The sequence below is a fragment of the Cotesia typhae genome, unplaced genomic scaffold (genome assembly GCF_013202065.1).
Source record: "Cotesia typhae breed Kobodo isofemale line unplaced genomic scaffold, CoteBio_Ctyphae contig_123, whole genome shotgun sequence".
Lineage (NCBI taxonomy): Eukaryota > Metazoa > Arthropoda > Insecta > Hymenoptera > Braconidae > Cotesia > Cotesia typhae.
Window position 1 is genome coordinate 3,846,178 of NW_027423715.1, and position 19,540 is coordinate 3,865,717.

Sequence of the window (19,540 nt, forward strand, 5' to 3'; positions counted from 1 at the left end):
CCAGTTCCCAGTTCCCAGTCCACAAAATACAACAGATACCACACGGCTACAGACTACAGACTACAGACTACAACGGATATCGAGGCTTAATGCCAGTGTACACGTGTACACATAAATATATTTATGTATTCTCTATGTAAATATAAATGTAAATGTAAATGTAAATGTAAATGTGGGTGTTTGAGTGCCAGTGTGTGTATTAATACAATATATACCCATCAGAGATACAAATATACAAGGTTGGTAAAGGTTGTATTTACCGCACAGCGCTATATGTAATTAGTAGTCCAGGGCTTCGCCCGCAAGGAATTGAATTTCAAATCGCAGTAATTCGCTGTTTCGACTTGCTGCGGTTGCAGACGAGGTAAACCCAACAGAAGAAGTTAACAGAAGAGAAGAGAAGATCGTACAGGCATTATGGGCTTGCGAATAAACCACCAGTTGTACCGCGTCGGTTAAGGGAATGAGAAATAATAAGAATGAGACGCATCGAGAAAAGAACAGAAGAGTCGGGCTCTTATTCACAAGACGACCTCTCGCGAGGACGCTGCGAACTTTAGCGTTCGAACTGGTGTACACACTTTGAGATAAAGAGTGGGGGAAGAAACAGAGGGCGCAATAACGGTCGTAGTCTGTAGCCAACTCTTCTCAAGATGGAGGAAAGAGAGCCATCTAATTAAATGCCGGTGTATATAAACTTAACGACACGATGATGGTTGATAGGAGGCTCAGACAAGCTCCGAGACACGTAAGACCCGGTATTGCCGAGAAGAGCCTGGAATTTCGATTATATCGTACGTGCCGATCGGATATATCGTTATCGGGTCACTTTATTTCTCGTTAAACTACCTACATATCTCGCAAAAACGTCAGACCAAGGTGAATCTCGAAATCTTAATGCCCTATCGCGGTACTTAATCTCCAGCTCGACCAGGAAGATGCGGTTTGCCTTTTCTTTTTATTTTTTTTCTCATTTTATTTATTTACGTTACTGTCGTTTTTGTTCCATCGGGACTACTCACCAACTCTGGTTGCAGAAAAATGACAGATTGGAGATAAAAATATACACTACTACTACTGACAATATTTTATCGGTTTTTTTTTTTTTTTTCCAAGTGCTGAAAGCGACTCTCCACTGAAAATTGATATAATAAAAGTTTTTAAAATTAATGGTCGTCTGCTGTAAATGTCTAAGCTTTGAGTGTCCAAAGATAAAGTCGTGTTATAAAACAGAGATTTCACATAACACATGTTTGTTTTTTTTTCTTCGACGAAAACATTATTCAGCTCTTTAATATTTCGGATAGAAAAAAATTCCGAGGACCATATGTTATCTCTAATAAAAAATATATAGCGTTTTAACGATTTTTATAATTACTTCCAAAAGGGAGAGCACATTGTCGAGGTTGATTATAAATGAATAAAAGAATAAATAGTGAAATGAGTGCCCGGTTATTTAAATTGTTTTGTAAAGACAATTTATTAAGTCTTCTTGAAGCTGGCTGCTGGTAAAGTGGTATATAAACTAGAGAACCTCGAGTCAAAAGGTTGCAAAAAGGATACATCCCGAAAATTACAATGTTGTGTACAACAGCGAGATGAGGAACTGAGAAAATAAGTAAAGGGAGCGGAAGAGAATGCGACCCGGGAAAAACAATATACCCTTTGCTCTGCGCTGCTCTGCGCTGCTCTGAGGGATGAGAGCTCGGTACACTGTTAAACACAAGAGGGTCACAAAGAGCGAGCTTTTGTGCAAATAGAGACAAAGAATGAGTCGAGCTAAAGGACTTAATACATGTATACGCTCACCGTGTATACACTTGGCTAAATAAGAGTATGTACTATTTGTAAGAGTTTTGCTTTTGCTATGACCAGAGAGCAGACCAGCTGACCTGACTTTGCTGCGCGAAAGTTTACTCCGATTAAAAAGGGTCGTGTTTGGACTTTTGCTGCCGATTATTTCTGCTCTTCGCTCCCCCAGGGACCAAACAAGACTCAAGACGCTAATGCAGCATCCGTACGGGAGATACATATAAAATAAGAAGGGAGCTCACACGTGTCTGCTGGGAGATAAAACTTAATATACAAACTCTTCACATGGGAAACACAAGAGACTAAAAAGCGTCTAGTCCGGATTAATAATATAACGAAAGAGGATAAAGCGAAAAAAAATATTGTCTAATCTGGCGTGCAGGAATCCATCCGCTCCGGACTCACTTCCCGACACGGATTTATTTATTTAAGGGCTTGCTTTCATAATTGTACGGGGCACAATGCCCAGATTTATATCTGATCTAGTCTGGTTTTAGTCTATGTTAAAATTTTCTTTTTTATTTTTCTACCTCTATTATTATTATTATTTTGGTATTAAATGCTCAGGAGGGTTATCCCCGGAGTACGATTCTCCGAGGGCCCAGCCTGAGCTCCATCTTATTATTATTATTATTATTATTATTATTATTATTATTATTATTATTATTATTATTATTATTATTATTATTATTATTATTATTTTTATTATTATTATTATTATTATTATTATTATTATTATTATTATTATTATTATTATTATTATTATTATTATTATTATTATTATTTGCCGTACTAGTTCCACGCCTTGGAATTTAAAATTTCATTCTCATCTGAAAATCAATAGTTTTTCAGCAGTTTGGTGGTTACTGAAATTTACGAGCCGGTTTCTAGTTTGAGAAAGTATTTACACTACTTTGTATTTTGTAGGTTGTATAGGATGAGGGAGGAAAGCCATCTGCGGAGAGTTTGGACCCCCGGCGTGACGAAAGAGTGTAACAGGCGTTGAGGGTGGCGATGGTCTCTGTAACTAACAGGGTGACTGGTACGGTTCATCTCACGAAAACAGAATAATAGGACAACACAAGGGAGCGCTGTACAGTTAGGTATGCTGGATGGTAGATGGTACATGCTAGAATTAAAGTTAGAAGGAGAAGAAACGAGAGAAGAGCCAGTACACTGAAATCGAGCGTTAAAAAGTGCCGTAGGGGTGAGTAATTCCATTAGCGCTTCACGGTAGTCCCCAGGAGTCCAAGCAGCATGACGCCCGCTCGACAGCTCGACCCGAAATCCACCCAATCTTGTTCCCTTGACCCTCACTGTTTTACACACTCAATTCTCTAATACATATGCGTGTACACTGTACTGTGCAGACCCTTACCCTAATAATATACAGTGTCACTACTTACTTGTATATTGTTGCCTGGAGCCCCGAGCTGCTGCTTAGACGAGGGTCGTTCTGCTCCTTCTCCACAAATAGTGGATATTATACAGATAGAAGAGCTCAACTGACAATTCGGATCATCTCAATTTGTCACCCTCTTTTCTGAGAGCTGAAAAAAAAAAAAATAAAAAAATAAATTTATAAGTAAAAAAAAATGTGTAGATGACGAAATTGGAGTTTATATTGTATTGAACAGAAATAGTAACAGGTAGTAATTGATTCGAACAGATTATCGATCACCAGAGCAAAGATATCTCCGATAGATAATTAAGAAAATACTAAAAAATGTTATTGAAGTGAATAATCGATGAAAAAGTAGATAAACGAGTTGTTGAACAGCTTATTAACGTTCCTCAGGCCTGGCAGATAGCCCATCAGGTATATATCAGGTGCAACTCGTATGTGTATTAAAGTGTGTGTGTATATAGTCTGGACTAATTTTCAATCTAGATTAACAAGCAACGAGTTTGTACACATGATTGAATAATGATCAACATTATTTTCTGTATTGGTCTGCTTCCATCGAGCTCGAGCTTGGAGCAGTAAGTTTTTTAAAATCAGATTTCACCAGCAGATACTTTTTATGTATTAAATGAGGATCGAGATTATTCATACTCCTCGTTCCTCGCGAGCGGACACTGTCTCATTAATTAATCCGTTCATGAATAATAAAAAGAGTAACGAGTCGAGTGTGCTTGCATGTCAGCGGTTATAAGTAAAGACCCACTCCAAACTTCAAGCAAAAAGAGTTTAAGTAAAGCATGCACGTACGTATAAGTATCGAAAAGAGAAAAGAGTCGAGTTGATATTAAAGCTGGCTGGTTGGCTGGTTGGCTAGTGTCTTTACTTGTTTTGCTTGAAAGAACCCCCCGGGTTTATATACGTGTAGACACAAGACATTCACGTCTTATTGGCGACTATACCGCTGGTACTGAGACTGGCTCTACTCTGGGACTGGATGAACTCAACCGAGGGATCCATAAATCGTACACCGTGTTAATTCTGTGAACGAGCAACGCCGAGAGGCGGCACCTGCACTACCGGTATTAACCCTGGCAAGAAGACGACACGCCAAGCTACTTTTATCTCTCTCTCTCTCTCTCTCTCTCTCTCTCTCTCTCTCTTGCTCCATACCCGTTACGTGTGTCGGCTTGTTACTGAAAAGGAGCTATATATATAATTACTCGGTGTATGTTAGAGATGAGGAGCAAAAGAGACGGGTTATGTTGGGTTAAATGGACTAACAGAGATAACTTTTGTTAATACAACTAAAACAGAGAGACTCTTATGATTATGAGCGTTTCGATAGTCTCAAGAGCGTGACAACGATCCTACATCCCGAGGAGAATTTGTCTTGACGCCTAACTTGAATTACAATCACCAGAACTAATTTGTAGCAGAAGCTTTAAGTTTTAAAGTAATTTACTTGAAAAAAAAAAAAAAAAAAAAAAAAAAAAAAAAAAACTTTAAATTTACATTTCTGGACCTTGGAAAATTTTAATTTCAAGGCCTGGAGGTTATTGACAAATAAATATCCAAACAGATGTTCTTTATTTGAATATTTGGCATTTTTCGGACAAACCGAGGCTGCAGGTATGCCGCTACGTCAACGATATTGTTAACTATTCATTGGAAAGGCCCAGAAGAAGAGCCTTTTATTGAAATAGTTGTATTATACATATTCTATCGTGTAAATAACTAATTTGTGTCATTGGTTGTAAAAAATTTACTTGTTAAAAAAAAACATGTGTGTTGAACGAGAAAAAAATCTTTGATGAACCTTGAAGATGTTCAATAAAACTAAATAAATTTCCTCGAATCTAAAAAACACGATGTTTTACAAAAATAGTATACTGTTAAGTGTAAAGACTTGATTTCTTAGAATTTATAGGTCTATTTACAGGTAACATAAATAGTTTATCGTAAATGAAATTTTACAAGCGATTTTGAGATTTATCACCGGCGAACCAAACAGAAATAAACTAAACGAAAACCGATAAAACTTTAAAACGTCAATACCAGTAATTTTATACTCGATATTCGTCAGGTTATTTTCACCGCAACGCTCTACTCAAAAAGTTTAAATTGTAAGGTTTCTCGCTCTCGGTTCTCGTTTTCTCGTTTTCTCGTTTCTCGTTTCTCGGCAAGCATCACCGACCTTTTTTTATTATTATTATATTATATTTATTCAGTTACCCAATACACCTTACAAAGTATGAGCGTACACATATACACAATAACAGAAAAGAACTAAACACGCGATATCTACAAAGTTATTTATAAATTTGTCCCCCTGTTCTCCATAATAGAATTTTTTCACGTTTTGAAAAACATATTCTGTTGGAGGCGTGAGTATCTTCAGAGCCAAACCGAGACCCTATACTAAGTCACAGTGGAATGAGCGTTGAAGGAAAAAAACTAAATAAAAGGTAACTTTTGTGGGTTTTCAGATTGTGTTATATTGTAGGGAACCGGGTATAGAAGAGAAATTTGATATTTGTTGTGCGAACAGGGCCACGACAATGGAACAATATCTCAAGTGTCGAGCAATAACGAAACTAGACAATCGATTCGTTAAATCTCCGTTACATTGTATGTATCAGGCCGTATAGGGTTCTTTCTGAACAGTCTGTGTTTGGGCTCTATCTAATGCTGGCTGGCAAGGTATACAAGCGTGGGTGTATTGGTACATCCTATCCCGTATCGTATGCCCTAGGTGAGAGTTGATAGCATAGAGTTGGTATTAGCATTAGAGCATGTCTAGTTAATGAATACATGCTTGTCAACTGTATTATATGTATCATGGGCTCTAAACAAGCTCCATTCCCATTCCCATTCCCACTAAGGAATATTTGCCTCTGGGTATGGATGCAACAAACTCGTCAATCTCTCTGAGAACTCACTCTACATTTAATATGTAATATGTTCTCATACTCTCATACTCTCTTACTTTGTATGCATATATCAACTACATATTTTACATACACCCAAGTAGTATTTATACATGGTATCCAGCATTCGCGCTCGATAAGCATACCTAAGACTGTGTCTACATGCAAACATTCATTCGGCAAACGGATCAAAATTCGTCAGCCGTTATTCAGTTAAATTATTATAAACTGCGTTTACGATTTACTGCTTGAGATTTCAACCAATTCTCCTACCCAATTTATATTTACTGTATATTGTACATAATAGTTTGCTGTAATTTTCTAAAGCAAATAAAATAGTTATTATTTGCGTGAAAAATAAACACAGTGCGCAATGGCACATGTTAAGCTTATCTGGGTTCTAGTATAAAAAATATAAAAGGAAAAATATTTTAATCAAAGCCGCAGCCATTTGAGGTCGCCTGCGAATTCAAAGAAACCCCAAAAAAAAAGGTAAAAAGGTAAAAAGGTAAAAAGGTAAAAAAAAAAAAAAATAAATAGACCGCGTGTACATAATAATAAAAACAATAATAATAATAATAATAATAATAATAATAATAATAATAATAATAATAATAATAAAAAGGTTGAAATAAAAAATAAGAAAGCGTAAAAAAGTAAATAATAAAAGAATGGCTCGTCGCTTTGTACTTTGCCCGGAAGTAGCCGAGGAGCTCTCGTGAATTCCCGTGTGGTCGGTGATGTAGTCGCCGTGGGTTGAGAGCATCGGTGTGGTTACCCGCACGAACCACACTGACTGGTTCACTGATTCTCCGTCTCGTTCCCTCCTTTCAAAACGTTAACAGCTTTTCTCCCTCTTTCACCCTCTATCACTCCTTCTCGGTGCTTCTGCTTCTGTTTCTGCTGGTGCTGGAGGTTTATCCCGTTTCCCTTCCCCAGCAGGACTGCTCTTTACCACCTCTCTGTTGCTCCTCTTACCCGATCCACCATCACTACATCGAGTACCCAGTATCCAGTATCCAGCATATCCACCTGCCGTCTCGCTTCTTCCACAGTAAGCTCACCCCTCGCCAAAATATTCTTTTCTTACTCGACAGCTTTTAAGCTTGCGCGCGCCATCACTTGCTCCCATTTTCCTCCCTTCCTCTCTGTCTTTATCTCCATCTGTCCTCTTTTTCGTCACCACTACCACCCTTACTGCTGTATTCCTCTTGTAGCTTATACAGTAGCGTATTTTCTCCTCTGTCCTCCTCAACTTGACTCAACTCAACTCAACTCAACTCAACTCAACTCAACTGAACTCTACTCGATCAGTGAGCATCCAACAGCGGATAGCGGATAGTGTATAGCAGTAGCAAAGGACACCTATATATTAATGGTATCCAGCGAACACGCAAACCGGCTGTGGCGACGATGGCGGTGGCTCTGCATAACCACAGCCGACCAACCAAAACCAACAGCTTCGCTAACACTCTTCTCACTTAATCCTTTTACCGAGTCTGTATTACTATCCTTTGGACTTTACATTCTACCTCGCTAGACTTAATACTGTCTATAGTGCTTTTGCACTTGCACTTGCACTTAAAACCTCCGTACATACATTCACTACTTCTCTTTCTAAGATAATAATATATATAACTCATACTTTACTTACTGGCGTCTCTACTCAGTTTAGTTTCTTTAAGGTACAAATATGTTATGTACATACTATGTAGCCCGCATTCACCAATTTAATTCCACAGTACCCGCAGCACCCTCATCCTCGACGGTATGTTGCAAATAATAGACGAAAGACTTGAGATAAAGATAAGACTTAAGATAAAAGTATAAAAGGTTTACAGACTACTACTACTACTACTACTACTACTACTACTACTTTTATCCAACAAGAGGAAAAGTAAAAAAGAATATTTTGGAGCTAAATCCAACCTTGACTACTCATCTTCTACATCTTCGACTGGTATTATATTATGTACTATATATAATATAGGGAGCGTCTACTTCTTCTCCGGTGATGATGATAAAAGGACCGGAAAAAGAGCACGCTTCGTAATAAACCTCGCGGATGGACGGGCAAAAAGAATAAAAGATAATGCTTAAAAAGGATAAAACATATAATAACAAGTATTATGATTATGATAATGATAATGATAATGGTAACAAAAAGGACGGAGTCGAGGGGAAAGAGAGAGGGGAAGAAAAACAAGGTGGGTAAATAATAAAAAGGAAGCCAAGTGGAAAGAGTAGATTTGCACTCCCGCGTCCAATCGTTTTGGAATCTCAACAACTCGACGTGGGAGTAAATATGTGTCTCTTTCAGTTGGTAATCGCACTCAGATATCTTCCTCCCTCCTCTTCACCCTCCACTGAATTCTATGCTTTATAATACCCGCATTTATATATCTATATTTCTTGAGTACACCAGTGTATAGGCTATATATATATATATATATATATATATATATATATATATATATATATATATATATATATATATATTCAGATATGGATGCGAATGTGGTACAATTTACAGCAGGGTATCCTTCATCCTGTCTCGGCTGTTCCGCTGTCGTGTGCAACTAAAGACGGAGCTTGGTTTCCGCGAACCATGACAATGGGATTTTCTAATCCGCCGTAGGATTAAGGGTTGAAAGGAGTTTTCAATTCCCAGCCACCGAGGGAGATAAACTTCAATAAACCTTATATGACCGAGAAGAACAAAAAATCATACACAAGACAACAAGACAAACGAGATATAAAAACATCACTGGGTTATGGGTAATGGGATCGACGTTTTGTTATTCGTTATTCGCTATCCGCTATGTTACTTTTCTATTCTCATCATCCTCTTACATATATACTTGCTATATATAATATAATACGAAGGATTTAGGTCTAGTCTCCTGAATTCTAAATTCTCAATCCATGAAAAGCTCTTCACTTTCCATCCGCTGTCTCGGTTCGCCGGATATTCCGCAGCTCGATTCCCGAAACTATCTCGCTTGCACTTTGCAGTTGTTACTGCGCTTCCATACCAACTAAACAGGAATCTTCATAAAGCATCATACAACTGCACCCATGGCGACGGCTAGATACAGCAGTGTACCATACAACCTGATCACTCTCTCTCTCTCACTCTGGCTCGGTAGGTCCGTGTTTTTTACCGTGTAGCCCCCTATACTACTATTTTTCATGTTTCGCTGCGGCTTCGCGTAGCACCTTCATTCCGTAGGGCACTGTAACCGCCTGGAGTCCGTGCGGACTCAACAGCCAACTGTCTGAGTTTGAGCAAGCTTCTATTGGCCCGCCAGAGCGCTCGATTCGTCGAGACCAAGCGTTGAGTGTACTACTGCTAAGTAGTAGTTCGTTCGGCTCGTCGATTGGACAAGAGTTTCTTCCGCCGGTGGGGATTCGAGGAAGGCGCTGGTAATCCGTGCGGACTTGGTTTATGGCTACGACAGACGATAGCGGCAATCAAGTATAGGAAACTGGTTGGGCTTGTGTGCCAGCGTGATATTCACGCAGTGTACCAGAGGATAGGAACCACTCACACTTACACTCACATTCTCACATTTGTACTAATACCCACACTACAATCACAGTGAGTATCGTATTATATCGTACAGTAAGTCTCTGTCTACGTCAAAGTACACATATAGATGGAAAAATACACTTACATCCATTAATAGAGAGTACATATACAGACATGGGTCATAAAACAGAGTAGAGACACATACTGGGAACTACCAGCAAGCTCTCATCTTCTCTCTTTTCCTCCCTCGCTTTATCTCCCTAGTTTTTTCTCACTTTCAGCTACTATATTGTACTCGACTTCTCTATCTTGGTCTAAAATATATCTATATATACATATAATAGAAATACCACTTTACGTACACTGGTTTGTTACTGGCGGCTGTTGATAGTATAGAGTATAAAGCAATGTGCATCTCTTTAGCCATATCTTTCTACATAACATTTTGAGGCCGAGTCGCTGTTGTATGTCGTCAGCATGAGGCCACGGAAAAACTGCGATGCCAGGCGCCATATTTGTGGTAGTAGTAGCGATGCTCCCGGTGAATGTTGATGCTAAAAGTAATGGTACCTACACTAATACAAATAGAAATACCGTTTTGCACCAGACGTTCTATAGATGTCTTCTACTGATGCATTTACATTTACATTTACGTTCATCTTCACACTCACATGCCTGCAGACCGTAGATTTAATGGAAGTAGTGTGAAAAGTGTATAGGAAAATCACGAGTTGAGAGTAGAGACGCGTAAAAAAATAATAAAAAAAAACATGGGTGTCACACTGGTGACGGCCATTTTTGTTGAAATAAAATTTAAAAATACTGTTGGAGTTTAAATATAAAAAAATAAAAAAGGTTTGAATTTGTTTGCTCGATGCCCGTTCGGCCGGCTAATATAATACCCGGGCGTATGTTACTCTCTTTAGCCCCCTTTCACCCCTTTATCATCGCACTCACTCTGCGTACCGTCTGTTTCCACTTGCATGCCGAATGGTGATTCTCGTTTCGCACGACCGCATCCAGCGCGCTCACACAAAGTATATCCATCCGTACATACCCCCTGGAAGCACGCGTCAATTTATTTATCATCATCATCATCATCATCGCTGTTGTTATTATTATTATTATTATTGTACAGAGCTTTATTTTTGTGCTGTACTGGTAACACCGGTCATAAAAATTCCGCGGTGTCTATTCTACCAAATCGTTAATAATAATCGTTATCACTGTTTCTGAACGGCATATTGATCTGTTTTATTCGGCTCCATTCCGCCAGATCCAACTATTCGATCGTTAAACAAACATAAATATAAATATGGAGTATAATTACTTCTAAATAGGTGAAACGCATAATAAACAAGAAGCCAACTATGTTTCTAATGTGGAAAGCTAACTGAATAAAACTATCATCTACTCACACACTCTCTCATTCATAATAAGCACGTGTGTGTATTTGTGTGTAGTGTCGAGAGTTCGATTGATGAATAAATAGTCGAGTATTATGGGCAACAATTCGAATAACATGTAACTTACGATTGGAACATTATCAAGTTATCCACTCATCGCCGTTAGACCCGTACAAACAGATTTGTTCAACTGATAACTCCCCTCTATAAGATTCTCTCTCTCTCTCTCTCTCTCTCTCTCTCTCTCTTTACTCGTTAACTATACATTCTATTTATAAAATACCGGCGTTTACGTTCAATATATTCGTTGTAGCGCTGTAAAAAATATCCTCTTACACTGATAAAAAAAATTAACTTGATTTGAGAGGAAAATTTTTAAGCAAAAAATTATTTTTCATTAATTTGGAGCTTATAATTTTACTGGTCAGTTAAATAAAACTTACACTGTAACACTGGTAATTCCAGTAAAATAAATTAGTCACGTAAAGCAACTATAACAATAGATGGATTGCAAAAAAAAAAATAATAGTTTTATTTGGAGTAGATGCAGTATAAAGTATAACGTCTTCTAGGCTTATCAGGGTTGAATTAGACTGGCGTGTTGTGATTTTCCGTGTTTGGAGTTCCGACTAGACCAGACGGGTCATTCATGTAACATGTAACTAATCGGAATAATTGTTAAGGAGTAAGCTATCGCACCGTTAATAACTCCTATTCACATCCGAGTAATACCAATAGTCTTGAATAATATAATTTTATACAAACTCAACTCTAAACTCTCAACTGGGTCTTTTATTTAATACACGCAAGCTTTTGTTGAATCGTTTTCGTTTATTTCAACTCATACCACCAGCTAAGCGCAGAAGGCATTACATTGACATTTACGAGTGTAAGTGTAAGTGCGAGTGTGAGTGGGTAAGATATACTCATGACGTGTCTGTAGAGGGGTAAATTCTCGGTCTCCCCCACTACTCCCCACTTAACCGGCAGAGGGGACTCGCATCCCCTCCAATTCGTAGTAGTCAGTCGCTTCTAGGCTTTTGTCGAGGCTGGATTGCTGTTTTGCGTTCCTCTTCGTTATTAATAAATACTGCGCTACTGTTATTATTACGGTACTTTAATTAATAATAGTTACGGCCGAAGAATAAAGTCAAGTGTTTGTCACCTCGGTAAATTAAAAATTTTAATTAATCAGTGTGTTAATATTCATTTATATTAATATATATATATATATATATATATATATATATATATATATATATATATATATATATATAATATTATTTTATAAATTATAATTTATCGTTGACATAAAATAAATATTAACATCAATTATTTATTATTGATTTAAATTTTAAATAAAAATTATTATTTTAGTGAATTAATAAGAGGGTAATTTTGGAGCAGTGAGTTCAGAGCACGTTTTATGAAGTCACATTAAGCGTCACTCACCGTCTCTTTCTCGCACGTTTAAACTACGATCCCTCGGATCTGCATTACCAACAGACATTGTTGCCTTGCTGTACACTTAGCCAGAATTTCCCGCTCTAATATCCGGTTATCCGTCACTCCGAAAAGTTTTTCAAACATTACGACGGATGAGCTTTAAATGGCGCAGGATTTAAACTCAAGTGCAGTGCTGGCGGGATTTTTCAATTTAAATACGATTTTTTAATTTTTATTTTTATTTTCATTGCAAGTGATTGGTTTATAATTATTTTATTATTATCATTATACTGTGAGTGGTCATGCAAGACATGACAATATTCTCCAGTGCATAAGGATCTATTATTATTTTTTTAAACAAATACTGAAGCGGAATTAAAACAACAGGAGATGTATCCAAGTGCTGGAATGAATGCCGCTGCTGTGGCTGCAGCAGCAGCCGCGCGACATCCGGTAAGATTATTTGTTCATTAAAAAAAAAAAATTTAATTATTTGTCAATTAATCCAAAAAATTGAAAAATTTTCTGCTGATTTATGTCAATATAATTTTTATTATAAATTTGTAATTATTTGAAGATAATTTATAGCATATGGAGAGAGGGAGACTCAATGAAGTGCCCGTACTATACATATATATATATATATATATATATATATATATATATATATATATATGTAATAATGACCGTACTGGGTTCTGGACACGTGTTTCTACTCGGCCGGGTCTCTTGTACGCACACATTATCTCAATGATTCTCACTTTGACGTGTACAGCGCACTTTGAGCACACACACGTGTTACCCCTACCCTTCCTCTCCCTCTTGCAGCCCCCTTTCGGTAGCCACCGCCACTAGATTCGAGATACGTGCATGACACGTGCGTGGGCCCTCGGCCATTAACTTCCCCGCGTATTTATGTATTTATTTATTTACTTAATATACTCACTGTAATTACTGATCCGCCCTCGACAGTCTCGTTTTATTTCCCTAAAATTTTATTTAACTTAATAAAATAAGTAATTTAAATTTAAACTCCTAATTTATAAAATTATATCTGCTATAAATTAACTTTTAATTTACCGATCAATCTTTCAACACCCGAGTTTAATATTTTATTTTTTTTTTTTTTTTTTTTTTTTTTTTTATTAAAAAATTAAACAAGAATTTCCACATTATTGCGAGTAAAACGACTCAGATAGGAGGAATAAAAATAAATGTTTAAAGAGTGTATCGTATATCATTGAGCAAATTTAAAAAAGTCAGCTGCGTATATATGTTATAATATTGTAGAGGACATAATATATTTGTACCGCACATTAAACACGTTGTACGTTATATGATGTCAGGCAGAGTCTAAACTAGCCGATTAAAAGTGTAAATATTTACATTTAAGCGAGGGGAAAATTAGCTGAGGGATAACAACAGTCTACAGTCTCAAGTTAACAGACTCAAGTTTGTCGACAAGCAGGGTATAGGTAGGGTAAGGGTAGGGGACCGTTTCACGCTTTTGCTACTAAATAAACCGAATACGAATTGAATGAAACAGAAACTAAACAAAAAGAGAGAGAATTTCAGCTACGGATATTGTAGAAGGAGAAGATTCTCCAAGTTGCATTAACAGAGAGAGGAGAGTTGACCCGTGCTAGAGTAATGGTTGTTTGGTAATGGGCATCTAATATCCGTACACCTACTTAAACTGCCCTACACGCAATCCCGGAATTAACCCTCGGCTGAAATTAGGGGAAACTTACGAGGGTCTCACTTATCTCTTTTCACTTAATCTTTCTTCGTCTTTTTGTGGTGAATTTAGTCGGGGCTGATGCTCTTACTCTGTACATTAACCATTGTCGGACATTGTCATTTTCAGATTCAATGTCTCTAATGTCCCTCGACGCTGCGAAACGATCCCATGACATTATGCAGCAGTTTTTGCTTTTCTTTCTATTCGGCTTATTTTTCCCTTCCCCTTATAAATACGAAACTCTGGCTATCAACACGTCATACATCCGGTAGACGAAATCTTATCCTCAAATTACTGACGCCAAACTTATATTACGTTATAAATCAACGGTATACTTAACGCTAGTGTAAATATTATTTATTGAGGAAGTTCACTTTTTGCCAGTGACTCAAAAAATATATAAATATATTTTTAGCTTGTTAGTTTTTTAAATGAAAATATTTATCAAGTAAAGGTTGTAAAATATTTATTTTAAAGTAACAATAAAAATAAAACCTCAGACGAATATATAACTCTGTGTAAGTGTAAGCTATTTTCTATAAGCTTGAAATATATATTATAAAGAGAGTATTTCGAACGATGAGACGAGGACTTTGGAAAAATAGATCAACCGTACAATAGGATACCGAGTAAACTGAAAAGGGACAAGTTACAGAGCTAAACTAAATGTCTGCTTCAGTACTATCTTTCATTTCATTTCTCAAATGTAATGGTATAGATATAGGCGAGTCTATACTGTACACTCCTCCCATCTAGCATCCAGCGGACAGAATACAGAAGGAAAGGAAGTTGAGACGAATCTATTTTGCCAGAGTATACACACACACACATAACACAGACTTAACTTGCTGAAGGAGGAGGACGAGGATAAGGACGGGAATAAGAAGTGAGGGGAAATGAATCCCTTATCCCCGTGAAAATAATCCCAAGAGCGGACAACAATGCCCAGAAACGACCCTCGAGCCTTGAAACGTATTACTCGAGCCTGAGGGTGTCGTAAATTGGTCCACTACCGACTATAGGGGCTCTATTCCCTTCTTCAGCTTTCCCCAATCTCTTATTGCTCTATAGGATATATACTCTGTCCTCTATACGCTGTAGCAACTTCTATACACACTGACGTTGACATTTTATATTACTATGTCTCTGTATTTCTTTCTATTTCTTCTCGGTGGTCTTTCTTTTCTTTTCTCCAGGCATTATTGCGCCGAAAACAAATTCCAGACTTAATTTCATCGAAAATCCGCATTAAAGTTTAAATTCTTTTCGGCTCGGTCTAGTCGTTAAGTCCCCCCCCCCTCCCCAGTCCTCCTCAATGACATTGTTCAATTCTTCAAGATTTATTACAGCTGTGTATAATTAACACGGATTTTAAATTTAAAATTCCTCGGTTGGGAATTTTCATGGCTCGTTAGCAAGTTTTAAAGCTTTTAAGTAAAAGATAAAAGAATGAAACTGAACCTTGCCTTTAACATCTACTGCCACTGTCAATATCTATGTACAATAAATATAGTCTCTGTACAGACTGCAGACATATTGACTATAAAGGGCGAGTACATACTATATAACTATTATATAGTGTAAAGCTTTTTTGTCATTAATGTGCAGCGGCTGTAGACAAAAGCTTTATTGAGCGGTCTATTGCCTTTACTTAACTTTCCTTGAATATATGCTGCTCCAAGCAAAATCTTTATTACTTTATTATCCAACTTTAACATTAAATATTATTCGTGAAAAAAAATCAATCGCCTAATTGTCATGTAGAGCCGCTCTGCGGTAAATAATATACAATTATTAATGAATAAAGTTTTGCAGGTTAGTTTTTTTAACTCATTCATCAATTTTTTATTCTTTAATGCCCGAGTTTGTTAGTCATTGTTTAAGTGCTCCAAAAACCTCGTTGCTAGTTTTTATTTTTATTTATTTATTTATTTATTATATCAATGATGTATACGATGCACAATGTATATAAATAAGTAAAGCGGGCTTAAATATATATATATATATATCCAGTATGTAGAGAGTCTATAAATATTTTTGTAACAAAATTAAATAACGATAAAAAATATCAATAGCAAAAAATAAACTTGAGGTCTTTTACTTAAAAGTAATGTATCTATATATAGATAATATGTGTATGTGTTTTTGTATGCCACACGATAATTATGACTAACAGCTCCGTAAACTTTTGGTTTTTGGTCTTCAAGAACAACGCCAGTATTTATTTTTATTTTTATTTTTGGTCTTTAATTATTATTTTTATTTTCCGGTGGTTTCCTGAAAAAGACGTATACTACTGCCGAGTAATGAAAATAAATAAAGAGGGAATAAAGGGAGTAAATAATAAAAGTAAAAAAAAAAAAAATAAATAGAGGAAAGTTGAGGCTGTGGTGGATTGGATTGGATGGTGAGTTGGAGATGTTGGATGTTGGAAATGTCGGAGACGTTGGAATGGCACTAATTGGCATTAGGGCTGGCAGTCTGTCGTGTCTTGGAGGCCTAAACAATTTCTCTACTCAACTTCTCTAAGAACTTATTCACTTTTAATATATATACATACTGTAGGGCATTAAATGTGTATAAATTTATGTATGTATTAACATATACACATGGAGAGTATGTTGAATTTAATACACGAGTTAATGTAAGCCGGAGTAGAGACTACTCAGCTGCCTCGTGATCCGGATTAACTCTCTCACATGTGATATAATACAGTAACGAGAGTAACTCCTTATCCTTATTCCTCCATCCTCTTGTCTTTCGCTTCTTCCCTCTGGATCTACATCTACTTGCGCTCTGTTTCTGCTTACAATCCTTCTGTGTACTCATCACACGATTTATCACTTTACTTATTTTTAAACTCACTTTATTTTTTTTTTTTTTTTTTAAACATTTCACTTTATTGCCAGCCATTAAAAAAATTAACCGCTTAGTTTTTGTCAATAAAAAGTTAAAGTTTTTTTTTTTTTTTTTTTTTTTCATTTTATTTTTTAATAAAATAAAAAGAAATATGCATGAAAAAGTAAATAAACAAAAAAGTAATAAAATGTAAATAAAATGTATGACTAGGTAAAAATAATGCCACGAAATCGTAACGGCGAAGCGAAAACGTGATAAAAAAACAGTATAGATACGGGAATTTTATAAAAATTGTCAGTACGATCACGTTTGAGACTGGGTTGTGTCGGTGTAGTGTTAGTTCGCTTTAGCTGTTTGAAAAGGTGGATGACACTCACGGATTTTTAACAGACTAGTTTCGTCCTTGTTCTTCGTCTGGCGTATCCCTGAAATTCGTTGGCTCATCCAACACATGGCCAGCATATCACACGTATGACGAATATACCATCTCAATAGCTTCCCATCTCTTTTTTTTTCATTCCCTTTCATCATCCCAGCGTCCTGCTGCAAATATTTGCCAGATGTTCGTTGTCGTTGGTACTTCCTGCTGCCCGGCATTCGAACTCGCGTCGCCATGGATACTGTATATGTTATATGTTATATGTTAAAAGGAATAAAAAAATACTCCAAAATAAAATAAACAAAACCAAAGCTAACTCGGAAAAAGGAGTAGACTCGGGATAAAAAATAACTAGTTCAAATATTTGACTCGATCCCGCGGTATAGAGTCTTCTGTCCTACCTCCAAAAGCGTATACCTCTTTCACTACTTACTCATTTAACAAACTTGAACAGACAACACCAGAGTTGAGTAGTTTTTACTGTCGAATTTCAAGTTCGGCTCTACGCTTTACTTCTGTTCTGATTAAAATTAACTAATAATGTTTGTTTGCTGGAATTTATTTAGTGAGAAGGACAAAAATAAATTTTTATTTTAAAAAATTGACAATTAGAAAAAAAATTTTTTGAACCTTTGACATTAAATATTAATATTTAAGAAGTTAAGAATGTTAAAAGATGTAAATGTTTTTTTTTTTTTTTTCTAAATAAATAAATGAATGAATACATTAGCAAGAATACTATTTAGACAGGAGTATAACAATATTAAATATTAAATATTAATATAACCTCTCGTCTTTGTAAGAAGAAAACAAAACCGTCCGGCGAAAATAAAAGAAAAGAGAAGAAAGGAATATTCATAAATAAATAAATAATATAAATAAGAGAAACAGAAAAAGAAGGGAAAGGCAGTGAGCCGTATGTGAATTACTTCTCAGTAGTTTTGCATATGTTGGCACACAACCAACAATCTTTAAACTTTAAAGCTTGTTCTACGTCTTGAGCAGAACGTTCTTCTGGGCATACTTCTTCTTATTCGACATAACATCAAAGCTCAAACCCGGCTAAAAAAATGTTTTAAGTACATACAAACTATTAAATAAATAAAACCGCTGACGGCTGACGCGGACCAAAAGCCAAACATTAGCTGAGAAAATAATAACATAAAAAGCTCAATATAATAGCGAGTGCCAGTAGAATAGAGAGTAAATATATATATATATATATATATATATATATATATATATATATATATATATATATATATATATGTATAGAAAGGCTTTTAAATTTTTTGCTCCATCATTCGTGGCATCATGCCATTTGGTTAAATTATCTTACAGCCCCTGCTATTACCTTCTACCACCGCTGCCTGCCTGCCTGCCTGCATGCTAGATATATTTATCATCCGGCAAATGAGAAATTGCCACGTGAGATCCCTATTCGTTAAATTATTAATCGATCGTTGTTACAAGATTCTTATCCTTACGTCATACATATTATTCTTCGCTTGTGTCTTCCCTTTATACACTCTTTGTTTTATTTATCAATATTATTATTGTTACTGTTATTACGGAGCCCCTTTGTCTCAGTTCTATCGTGTGTGCAGCGACGTAAAGAGAATTGTTAAAACCAGGAGCGAACTCGTGACTACTCCGCAGTTTTATTTACAAAAGAGAAAAAATAAAATAAAATTATTCCAGGTTTACGGTTAAACTACGGCACTGATTAGAGATATATGTCGCTGGATAGCATACCAGTATATTGAGCTTTTGTTAAGAGAAATAAAATAATTCTCGTGGACTATTTCCTCGACTGGTTTATCGCCGGTATTCATCCGAGATTATTTTAACAGATTATTTCAATTTCATGTTTATCATTTAATATTTATTTTTTTTATCTTTATAACTAATTATTTTGTTAATTAAATAAAAAAAATAATAAAGAGCAATTTAATATCTGTAATATTGCATAATAATATATTTAGTTATTTAGTTTGTTTGATGGGGAATTCCGGGGGACAAGAAAGGGGAGA

The 19,540-nt window shown here is 36.1% G+C and overlaps 1 protein-coding gene across 4 annotated transcripts in view; it reads left to right on the forward strand.

Annotated features, from left to right (window-relative positions):
* Window positions 1–12,111: 12,111 nt before the first annotated feature.
* The window catches only part of LOC141533567 (protein groucho-like), a 57,766-nt gene continuing 50,337 nt past the window's right edge, over window positions 12,112–19,540 (forward strand). For 2 of the 4 annotated variants that reach the window (XM_074252545.1, XM_074252555.1), the window contains exons 1-2: window positions 12,112–12,251; window positions 12,460–12,981. In XM_074252545.1, coding sequence (XP_074108646.1) covers window positions 12,919–12,981 — 63 coding nt within the window. In that variant the 5' untranslated portion in view covers window positions 12,112–12,251; window positions 12,460–12,918. The other 2 variants (XM_074252569.1, XM_074252562.1) reach the window with 2 other exon arrangements.